We start from the raw sequence: 12,149 nt of genomic DNA, 5'->3' as shown, positions 1-12,149 counted from the left end.
GTCACACACTTTCCAACCTTCCCTCTGTTCCCCTCCAGGACCCTACTCTCTCACAGGGTAGCTTTCTGACCTGTTTCCCTTTTTTCCAAATAAAATGTTTTTGTTTTCTCCTTTAAACTTTGTATCTTTAATTCCTTACTGCTACAAAGTTTACGATTCTGGGTTGGGTGCTGTGCAGCAGTGTGGTGCACACCCCTGGATACAACACCCAGAGCCAGATCTTTTGCTCCCAAATTCTAGTAATACCACCAATATCACCACTTCCTTTTTTTTTGGTACCAGGGATCAAACTCGGGACCTTGCGCTTGCGAGGCAGGGGGTGAACCACTGAGCTAAATCCCCGGCCCAACCTCCAGTTTCTTGAGGCCTCCTGATATTCTGAATTCCTTGGCCCAGTCTGTAATTCTCTCAGGGTACTTTATCTTCACCCACCTAATAGTAGTATTTGTTTCTGGTGGGTTTATCTACAACAGTTTAGGAGCAGAAGGCTGCATTGACACAAGAATTGAACATGGTTTCAGTGAGTGGTTTATGAATATAAATAAGAGCAAGAGGCACCAAGTCTTTCACAGGAGTCTTCACTAGAGGAACTGAAGGGAAAGGAGCCTCATGCTCTGGACTGGCTGGGCTTGCTCCCTCCCAATCCTCCCAGTTTCAGAGTCCTGCCACCATGGAGCTTTTTCATCCAGGGACCCAGGACATAAGCCGAGGGGTGCAGGGCAGAGGACAGAGCCCCAGCCTCTTCCCACCAGGAAAAGGCCACATGTGCAACTTGGCAGCCACATAGTATTTCCTACCACGCCACACTGGATGCTTGGTGGGGCATGCTGGAATCTTCGAGGGTTCAATGTATACATAAATGCTAAGCTGGAGGAGAGTGGCAGGGGTGAAAAAAGCCAGTCGTTAAAGGACCACCCTCTCCACTTGGTTTTTGCACTCTGCCCCTTGACCACAGTTTTCACCAATGAGGAGCCAGAATCTGCCTTGTGTCACACCCTGGGATTAATTATAATGTATGAGAACCATCTAAGCTTTCGTAAATCCTTCCTAAGTGTTTACTGATTTCTCTGAATGACAGGTGTTTCCACTTGTTGCTTGTGTTAGCCACTCCTTCTTGGGGAACATCCCTGTTTTACGGATGTGTGGTGACACCATGACAGAAATCATGAGCTTTCTCTGTGCTAGTCATAATTCCACACACTTTACGTACCAACTCACCTTCCCAACAATCCTATGGAGTCAGTACTGTTACTGTTTTCATCCTCCAGATGAGGAAACTGAGATTTTAAGTGACTTTCTAATGACAGAAACAGGACCAGAACTCAAGGATCTGGAAAAGTTGGGTTTCAAGTCTCCATGATTCCATTACCTTTTTGCCTCCTTTTCTGATTTGAATTCTGACACAGGCAACCTCTTTTTCAGCAAACCTCTGTACTACTTAGTTTGTTACTGCATAAGATGTTCCTCCCAAAACTTAGTGGCTTAAAATAACAAGCATGTCCTATCTCACAGTTCAGAAATTTGGCAGTGGCTTAACTGGGTGGTTCAGAGTCTCTCGTGAAGTTGTGGTGAGGATGTTGCAGGGGGGCCTGCAGTCTGAAGGCTGGAAGATCTGCTTCTATGATGGCTCATCCACATGGCTGTTGGCATGAGACCTCAGTTCCTGGTCAGGTGGACTTAGGGCTGCCAGTCTCCTCATGAAATGACAGTTGGCTTCCTCTAGAGGGAGTAACCCAAAACTGCAACCAAGGAAGCAGCTAAAATGCCTGTTAGGACCAAGTCTCTGAAGACACACTTTATCACTTCTGCTTTTTTTCTATTTTTAAGAAGCAAGTCACTAAATCCAGCCCACACTCAAGGGGAGAAAAATTAGTTTTCATCTTCACAAGGGAAGGATACTATGAACTAACTTAAGGACACATTTAAAAACAACCACACTGCCGGGCATGGTGGCACACTTGGGAGGCTGAGGCAAGAGGATTGCTGTGAGTTTGAGGCCAGCGTGTGAGTTCAAGACCAGCCTAAACTACGCAGTGAGACTCTGTCTCAAACAAAACAAAACAACGACACACACCACAACTTCCTATCTTATTTTTTTGTTTGTTTTCTGAGACAAGGTCTCACTATGTAGTTCAGGCTGGTCTTGAACTCATTATGTAGGCCTCACACTCCTGGTGATTCTCCTTCCTCAGCCACCTGAGTGCTGGGATTACAGGTGTGTGCCACTACGCCTGACTTTCCTATCGTAAGACTCTTAGCACTGCCACTAAGATTCTCTTTTCTTGTCATTACAATAGCAAATTCATATGTTTACTTTCTCTCTCTCTTAACTGTCTGGATCGGCTCCCACTGATTAAAAAACTACATCCTTGGGGCTGGGGATTTAGCTCAGTGGTTTCGCTGCCTGCTGCGCAAGCATAAGGACCCAAGTTCGATTCCTGGTACCAAAAAACAAAAAAACCCCTACATCCTCAATCCTCATCTTTGTCTCAAAAGTTCCTTTTAATCAGATCAGACTATGCTGGTCATTTCACCCCACTGGTCTGGAACCTCACTGTCTTTTTTTTTTTTTTTTTTTTAAATCCTAATGCCATTCCTTACCCAGTCATTCAAATTAATGTGTAATAAGCACTTACCATTAGTATAACTCTATTTGTTCATCCTTACCCTATTTTCTCTGCTTATTCTATTTTGCATATCGTAAAATACATACTCCTTGGGCCAGGGATTTAGCTCAGTGGCACCACTTCTGCCTAGAAAGTGCAAGGTCCTGAGTTTGATCCCTGGTACCGGAAGAAAAAAAAACTTACTCCTCTAAGAAAATTATAGATGTGACTCTTTCCTCTTTTACTTTTTTTTTTTTGTACCAGGGATCAAACGTGGGTCCTTGCGTTTGCAAGGCAGGCAATGGAACCACTGAGCTAAATCCCCGGCCCTGACTCTTTCCTCTTTACAACTTTCCCACTACACCAATTTCTTTCTCTTCTCTACCTCTCACAGTGAGATTACAAACATGGTTATTAAGGTTATTAGAGCACATATACTTGTGGAGGATTTTTAAATTTTTCTATATCTTTTCTTCTTTTCTCTGCCAACCATGGTGTGTGAACTTAGCTGTCTCTCACCGTGTCTTCTCATAAGATTGTCAAGATCAAACGATTCCTGGCCAAGAAACAGAAGAAAAATGGTCCCTTTCTCTAATGGATTCAGATGAAAACTGGTAATAAAAATAAGGTTAAACTCCAAGAAGAGACACAGGAGAACAAACCTGGGTCAGTAGGGAATTGCTGATGAGATGACACATATTTATGCTGTGTCAAGGTCACTATCATCTTACTACAACTAGCTGAAAATGTCACCACTGTCTGGATAACTGGATGTGTTTTATTGGGAATCTGATTCTACTGTTTGTTTCTATGATCTGGACTAGTAGGCTAGTTCAGTAATAAATATGTGAAAACTGAAAACCATTTCCCTGTATGGAGCCCACATTCAGTTATGTTCTTGGGATTACTGCAGTACACTACAAGGTTGGAGAAGCAAAAAGGGAGAAAGTAAAGGATTGTACATACTGGAAGAATGATCTTAAGAACAGATATGCACATCCAAGATGGAGTTTGATCAGGTGCCCTGCAAGGGCAGGTTTGGGGATTCTGTTTCTCACCAACTCCTTTATTCTAATTTATCTTAATCACTATTGTGGAATTCATCATGAAAGTCTAAGCAGATAGGAAAGGGACTGACCCTCTGAATTGGCAGATTCAAAATCTGGTCAATGGATTCAACTATTCACGTAGCCTTTGATACTTTACAGAGCCTTGTTAGGCAGAAAGTTAGTCATTAGCAGGCTGGAGACAGGCAGCTGGGGAGGTAATTGAAAAGCAAAGATTTTTTCCCTTTCACTTTCTTAATCATTAGCTATAGATAAGATCCACAGGAGCTTGTGATTTCAAACTTTAGCTCAAAAGGATGTAACATCATCTAAGTGTGCTAATAAGGTCTAGGGCCCATATAAAGTTCAGATGATGGGTGAGTTGGGCCTGGTGCTACATGCCTGCAATCCCAGCCCTTTGGAGGCTGAGGCAAAAGGACTGACACAAATTCAAGGCCAGCCTGGGCTATACAGTGAAGTTCAAGGCCAGCCTGAACTAAACACACACACACACACACACACACACACACACACCCCTCAAAGTCTCAAAACATACTCAATAGAGACATCCACCAACATGTAAACAGGGACCTAGTTTTCTCTGAAGTAGGTGAACATAGCCCATTTTATTTGTAAAGTGACTGTGGAAGAAGGAAAGGATAATGAAAAGGTTGTTCAAAGATCCAGTTAATCACATAAATGTAACTTGAGACCTTATTCAATGGAACTGCCATTTTGGCACTTGCCCAACTTCATGCTTGAAAGTGTGTCCTCTCTCTCTCTTTGAAAATCTATCAATTTTTGCAATAAACTCAAACCTATACTCTATATAGTACTCTACATGTCTTATCTGAAATCTTTTGTCAAAACACAAAGAATTTAAGTGTGTTGGTAGTTTCTTGAAATGTTAGGACATCACTGTGTTAGAACTGGGCCCCCAGTAATAGCACAGTATGTGGTCTAAATCAACTCTACAAAGGCCTCTCTGAGATGGATCCTTAAACTCCCTTAAATCTATTACTCAGACAAATATTTTCAAATTTCCCTCTTAAAATTCTTCTAAATTTTTATTTTACTTATTGGTGGAAATATAGGAAATGAAAAACAAGACAATATAGGAAATGAAAAACCAAACAAGATCTTCATATAGGCCAGTTGTTTTATTTTTCATTTTCTGAATTTCCAGCTGAATAAGGGACCAAACATACTTTTCTTCTGGAACCCTAAATAAGACTTTAAAACCCTTAGTAACAGGGAGCTTGGCTCACACTTAATTGCTTTTTTTCTATTTTTTGACTTCGTGTCATGCACACCAATGAGGGTGAAATGTAAATGCATGTGTCCTGATGATGTTAAACATGAACCCCATGATGCACTCTTTTCCTAGTTATGGCAAGTTAGCCTCTTCTCCCTCTCATTCCCTGTGTTTTACTGCTCACCTAACTCCAAATATCCTATACTTTCCTTATAACTGCAGAACTAAAATATTTTTTAAATGCCCGTCTATTTTCTTTCTATAATTTCCCTAGTTATTTCACAACTTGAATTGATTGGAGCATATGTCTGTTAGGTCTCTTTGGTGCTTACTATTCTCATAAATTAATCATCTGGTATTCTAGTTTATAGACTAGTTTGACAAGCTTAGTCATTGTGGGGCTACCTTTGAGAACTTGATCTAATCTGGGGGGGCTCATCAATAAAATTGTGAGGCTGAAAGCCTCTATGCTTAGATGAATTCACCAAGATAGTCCTTGGCTAGTCCTTGAAACCTACTTCAGTATTGCTCTCAGACAAACTGAAAAAACAGGTCATGTCTTTGCTCAGTGTCTTAGTTACATTTTCTCATTGCTGAGACAAAATACCCAACACCCAGAGTTAAAGAGGGAAAGCTCACAGTTAGTAGAGGTTTCAGCCCACAATCAGTTCCAAGGCAGGGCAGCATGGCAGAGAGGCATTGCAGAGGAGAAACAGCTCATCGCAGGCAGAAGGCAGCAAAAGCAGCAAGTGGAAAGCAGGGACAACAGCAGCCCTCCTTCTCTCCCTTAATACTCAGGGTGGAGCACTCTTAATCCTAGCATGGCACCATGAATCAATCCCAGCATCACATCCTTAATCCCAGCATCACACACTCTAGATCCATTCACCTCTGAAAAGCCCCACCTATGACTGCATGAGGCTTTGAGGGAGCATCTAGACACAGGACATAACAATTACCAACTGAAGAAAACAAACTCAGGATGGGATAATATGATGGTTTTGGAGGGAATTATGGAAATATGGAAAAGAGAACACTTATCATTGTTCAATGCTACGTAAGGGACAAGATAACCCAAACAGGTAAACATGACAAATTTAGTTCTTAGCATGAAAGGGAAGGATTAGTGAAGGTTAATTCAACCAATTAAGCATTTACTGTCCATCCAACTATGTATGAACCATGTGTATGGGTTCTATAGAAACACAAAACTGAAAACACTTTTGAAACTAGTTCTAAAACTTACTGATTTCATCTTCTCTGGTAATGTAGTTGCCAAGTAACTTTGTCATATTAACAAGGCTTCTCTGGCTGGGGAGATTGTATGTGAACAGTGGTGGTTCTACCATAACAATGGATGGGAATCACATATTGGCATGCTGATTCCAAGGTACAAGTTCCTAGAAGTGAGTCACTGTGTGCTTGACCAACTACTAAGCTTGAGGAATTGGAGAGTGAAGACTAGATCTTGAGGGAGAGGAGATGCTTTATGGATGAATGATCTTTCTTGGATTCTTAAACTTGTTTAAGGAATCCTAGAGCATTCCACAATCCACCAACCACACTGGCATATCCCAGCAAATCTGATGGGAGACTTTTAGGTAGGAGGATCTAAATAGAACCAGATCAAGTTGTCCTCTTTGGCTAGCATCTAAAAGCAAATGGACTTGCCTACCTTTTCTTATTAAATATTAGGTTAGGTAGAAAGGAAATTTCGGTGTAGACATAAGGGAGATGGTAATCATGATAACAGAGATATGTGGTTGGGAAGCATAGATGGTTAGACTGTAGTATTGAGGAGAAGAGACAGAGAAGTAGACAAAAATGAGAGGATACAAAGATGAATTTTTTGTTTTATTTTTGGTGTTTATTTTTTAATAGTACTTATTTGCAGTACACATCATTACGTTCCTTGGGGGAGTTGCTGCATTTACATAAGACATCTTAATTCTTTTTTCATTCCTTTGTCTTCTCCTTCCTCCTTCTTCCTGAATCTCTTGATCCCTTCCTATTTGAGAAAGATCTACTCCCTATTTCCCATTATTTATTTTTCTCTTTATATATACTTTGGATATCTCATATAAGAGAAACCATGTGATACCTAAACTTGTGTGTGTGATTTATTTCACTTAATAGTATGTTCTCAAGATGCATACATTTTCCTAAAAATGACTCAAATTTATCCTTCTTTATGGCAAAGTGGTGCTCAGTTGTTTGTAAATACCATGTTTATTTATCCATGTATCTGTTGATGGATATATAGGCTACTTCTAAGATTTAGTTATTATGAACTGAGGTATTATAAACATGGGTATGCATGTATCACTGTAATATAATGTCTTTAACTCTTTAGAGAAGATACCTAGAAAGGGAATAGCTAGGTTTAATAGAATGTCTAGTTTTAGTTTTGAGGAATCTCCATACTGATTTTTCCATAGTGGTTGTGGTAATTTACATTCCTACCAACAATGTGGAAGGATTCTTTTTTATTTCTGAAGCCTTGCCAGCATTTGTTATTTGATTTCCTGTTGATAGCTATTCTTCTGAGGTAAGATAGAATCTCAATGTTGTTTTAATTTGTTGTTTTGTGATGTTAAACATTTCTTCATTTATTTATTAGCCATTTGTACTTCTCAGAAGTGTCTATTCATTTCACTTGCCTATTTTTTTTTCACTTGCCTATTTTTTATTGGGACCTTAATTTTGGGAGATCTAATACTTTTGAGTTTTTTATATTCTAGATGTTAGTTCTTTGAGGAATAGCTGGCAAATTCCTCCACCCCGCACCATTCTATAGGTTGTCTCTTCACTCTGTTGATTGTTCCTTTTATCCTGTGAAAGTTTTTTAATTTGGTAAGATCCCATTTGTTGATTCTTGTGAAACCAGAACTCCATTCAGAACATCTTTGTCTATGCTTATAGCTTGAAGAGTTTACCTGTAGGAACCAGCCCATGAGCTCAAACCTGACCAAGGGGTGATGAGGATGAAAAGTAAAGAGACCAGGAGGTTCATGTCTCCCTTTGACATAGAGCTTGAGTTTATTTACTTGGCTCTATTACTGAGACACGGGCACAAGCAATTAGTTACACAGGATTCATCTGTCTCCCTTCCTCCATGGTACTTGTCTGGGTAAACAACAGAATCTCAGCTGTTTCTACTTTTGCGCATTGTGTTAGCATGCTTGCATCCCCTCTTTCTTCTTAGTGCTCGATAAAAAGGCCAATTAGGCCTCATTCTTCCTATCTGGTCTTCCACATTTATACCTTTTTTTTTTTTTTAAAGTCAAGGTCTCACTATGTTCTTCAGGCTGGCCTCAAACTCACAGTGATTCTCTTGCCTCAGCCTCCCAAATGTTGGGATTATAGGCATGTGCCCTCATGCCCAGGTAGTTTTACCTATTTTATCTTCCAGCAGATTATGTGTTTCTGTTTTAACATTTAGATTTTTGATCCATTTTGATTTAATTTAGTAGATGTTGAGATATATAGGTCTAAATTCAATCTTCTGTGAGTGGATAGCCAGTTTTCCCAAGCACCATTTATTAAAGAGGTTACCTTTCCTCCAAGAGTATATGTTTTTTGGTCCCTTTGTCAAAGATAGTTAAATGTGCTTGGCATTGTCTCCGCATTCTTGATCTATGTGTCTGTTTCTGTGCCAGTACCGTGCTGCTTTTTATCACTATAGCTTTGTAATGTAACTTTAAATCTGGGATTGTGATGCCTCCTGCTTTGCTCTTACTGCCCAGGACTGCATTTGTTATTCTAGGTCTCTTCTGGTTCCATATGAATTTTATTTATTTATTATTTATTTAGCTGTACCAGGGATCAAACTCAGGTCCTTGGGATTGCCAGGCAGGCATGGTGCCACTGAGCTAGCAGCTGGTCTGTGACCATAGAATCCACAGCTGCAGAGTTGACTGGGGCCAACAGAGTGGTTCTGTTCAGCATGTGTGTGTGTATGTGTGTGTGTGTGTATGTGTCCATCAGATGAACTGTTTAGCTCTTTATATGCATTTAAAAACAATGACTTGATTTCAAGCCATTGTAGTAACATTACATAAGGAACTGCAAGTAGAGTTGCTTTCTTTAGAAAAGTACAGAATTCTGTAAAAAATAAGGTATAATAATTGACATGAAGAAATCAGAGACAGAAACTGTGAGATAGGTCTACATTAGACCAGTAGCCTCTGAGCTTTCCACAATACACTTCTGCCCCATTGTCTGTGGTCCACAGTAAATAAGTATAGAGTATCTCAACACTGTGTCCCAACAGTTTAGGGCTGTCAAGAACCTGGCTTGGTTTCACTTAGGTTAGTACTCTTCATGTTCTTCTGGTCATAGAAATAATAAGAAAGGCCAGGGATTTAGCTCAGTGGTTTTGCTGCCTGCTGCGCAAGCGCAAGGACCCGAGTTCAATTCCCAGTACCCAATAATGAGAAAAAGAGATGAAGAGGCAATAAATAATAAAGAATCTTCCTCTTCTCTCAGCCAACTTCTCTTCTTTTCCCTAGCAGCCTTCTCAGGGCCCCCTTTACTTCCTTATTTCTTAGAGTGTAGATGAGGGGATTCACCATGGGCGTGACTACAGAGTAGAAGAGGGAAATGAATTTACCCTGGTCCTGGTTGCTGCTCTTAGCTGGAAGCAGATACCCATAGATGGCTGAGCCATAGAAGAGGAACACCACTACCAAATGGGAGAGGCATGTGTTGAAAGCTTTTTGCTGTCCCTCTGCAGAGCGGATCTTTAGTACTGCCCGAGCAATGAAGCAGTAGGAGATAAGGATGATGCTTAGAGGGACGGCAGTGAAAAAGGTGCAGACACCATTGAGTACAGCCTCATTGAGACTAGTGTCTCCACAGGCCAATTTGATTATGGCAGGCACCTCACATAGGAAGTTGTCCACCCTCTGGTGCCCACAGAAAGGGAGCTTCAGGGTCAATGTTGACTGGATTAAGGAGTTGCCCAAGCCACCTAACCAGCAAACTGCAACCAGCAGCCAGCAAAGCCGAGGATTCATGATGGTCATGTAATGCAAGGGCCGGCACACTGCTATGTAGCGGTCAAATGCCATTACTACAAGCAAGATGCACTCAGTGGCCCCCAGCCAAAGGAAAACATAAAGTTGGGTCATGCAGCCACCATAGCTGATGATCTTGTCTGGTCCCCATAAATTGACCAGCATTTGGGGGACCGAGCTTGTAGTGAAGGCCAGGTCCAGGGAGGAAAGGTTGCTGAGGAAGAAGTACATGGGTATGTCGAGCCGAGGATCAAGGCGGGAAAGCAGGATGATGGTTGTGTTCCCAGAGAGGGTCAGCAAGTAAGAGAAGAGGATGAGTACAAAAAAGATCATTTCCAGCTGGGGATGGTCAGATATACCCAGCAGAATGAAGCCCCCTGAAGAGCTGTTACTGCCTCCTTCCATCACTTGAAGATTCTCTTCAGAGAAAATTGCTGGGAGAAAAGGTGGCACGCTACTGGTGGATCTGCATCAGGAAAGGCCTAATGATTCTCTAGGATCCATATCCAACTTTTATGGTTGCAAACTTTCATTGTAATCCCCAATGAATGTTATATCAAAATGTCAAATATGAGCTAGCACACACATGAAGTGCCTTATGAAGCCAGTACAAGATTATAGCTCAGAAAAATGGACAGAGATGATCAATGGATGTGGAAATTCTCAAAATACAAATTTCCTTACCCAAGTTTTGATATGCTCAGGGAAAGAGGAAGATGATGCACTGTATTTGGAGAAGACCCCCAGAAGTTTCTGATAAGTTTTCTCCTGATCTAAAAAGATGAAGTTGGAGGAAGAATATAAGTGTATAAAATTAAAAAAGAATGGGATGGGACTGGGGATGTAGCTCAGTGGTACAGTGCCTGCCTGGCAAGTGCAAGGTCCTGAGTTTGATCCCCAGTACCCTCCCCCCAAAAAAGAAAGAATGGGGAATATAGACTTATTTGTCAAATACAGAAGCTATCAATATGTGAGTTAAGAGGAAGTAAGTGTAGAACCAACAAAACTTTATATAAGTCAACATAAGTTTAGGTGGAACAGGTTAAAGATTTAAATAGGATTTATCCAAAATGGAGTTAAATCAGTTAATATGGATCTGTGATTAGTAAGGGAAATGAGAATAATTCTAAGGAGATCCCTGATCTGTTGAGGTACATGGATACTATTCCCACCTGTAAATTAGGGAATAATTCTTAACAGCTCACAAACAAGTGCTGGTTAATAATGGGCCAGTTGCTGTTTCCTTTCCTTGGACAGGGTATAGGCTTTTTTGAAGATCATAAACCAAGATCCTTATTCCTTTTTTGACTATTTAGTAAATGAATCTGAAACAAAAACAGAAATAATCCTTGGGTCATCTGGACTTGGCAATTGGGAGGTAATCCTGCCTCTTTCTCTGAACTCGGATCTATCCAACAGGATCCCTGACTGCCAGCCCAACAATAAAAGATGCTACTAACAGGAGGTGTATAGGTGTGTTTAGGTACTTCTGTGCACCAGGCAAGGGCTGGTACAAGCTTCAGTTCTTGGCTTAAAGACCCCAGGAACTGTTAGGTTCCCCCCCCCGCCGCCCCGCCACCTACATATAGTATACATATAGGAGATTCTAATGCTAGAATCCATCCAGAAGAGGGAAATTTCTTTTAACTTTTTAAAATCAGCAGCTGAGTCCTCTACTGAGTCAAGGATAATGAGAATATCAGGGGACATTTTTCCAGGTGTGGTGCCACACACCAGTAACCCAGCACTTGGGAAGCTGAGACAGGAGGATTGCCATGAGTTTGAGGCCAGCCTGGGCTACAGAAGTGAGTTCAAGCCCTGCCTGAACTGCATAGTGAGACCTTGTTTCAAACAAAAAACCCAAAGCAACATAAACAAACAAAAACCAGAGGACATTCCAACCCTCCTTCTTACCCCTGTTTAATATTTCAGGAAGACATGGTTGCTTATTTTTTTCATCTAGGATTTAAGGGAGCGAAGGAACTAAGTTGCCAAGTTGATAATCATCTCAATTTTTTGTTCTGAAATTCCTCCTGCTAGCAAAGTGCTCAACCTCTTGAATCCCTTTAGGGAAAACAGACAGTAGGTACTGCTGTTTGTTCTCCCTGAGTTTGGTGTGTGATTGGCTGGTGCTCTGTGGCTGTTCAGTAGTGCCAAAGTCCTTTCAGTCCCTCCTCTGTGTCTATTAAGCAGTTTTCAGCCCAGGAATAAACAATCCAAAATG

General features: G+C 41.1%; 1 protein-coding gene across 1 annotated transcript; it reads right to left on the bottom strand.

Annotated features, from left to right (window-relative positions):
* Positions 1–699: 699 nt before the first annotated feature.
* Or2c1 (olfactory receptor family 2 subfamily C member 1) lies at positions 700–11,480 on the bottom strand. Its single transcript, XM_087202994.1, has one exon. The coding sequence runs from the start codon at positions 10,328–10,330 to the stop codon at positions 9,392–9,394; it is 939 nt and encodes a 312-aa protein (XP_087059120.1). The 5' UTR covers positions 10,331–11,480; the 3' UTR covers positions 700–9,391.
* Between the last annotated feature and the right edge of the window lie 669 nt (positions 11,481–12,149).

Source organism: Heterocephalus glaber, unplaced genomic scaffold (assembly GCF_053883595.1).
Source record: "Heterocephalus glaber isolate CG9 unplaced genomic scaffold, H.glaber_assembly_v1.0 deba00001781, whole genome shotgun sequence".
Classification (NCBI taxonomy): Eukaryota; Metazoa; Chordata; class Mammalia; order Rodentia; family Bathyergidae; genus Heterocephalus; species Heterocephalus glaber.
Note: the sequence above shows the minus strand (reverse complement) of the source record. Positions and strands in the feature narration are given on the sequence as shown.

Excerpts from the sequence above, each read along its gene's own strand:
- Or2c1 (XM_087202994.1), bottom strand. The coding sequence starts at position 10,330 with ATGGAAGGAGGCAGTAACAGCTCTTCAGGGGGCTTCATTCTGCTGGGT.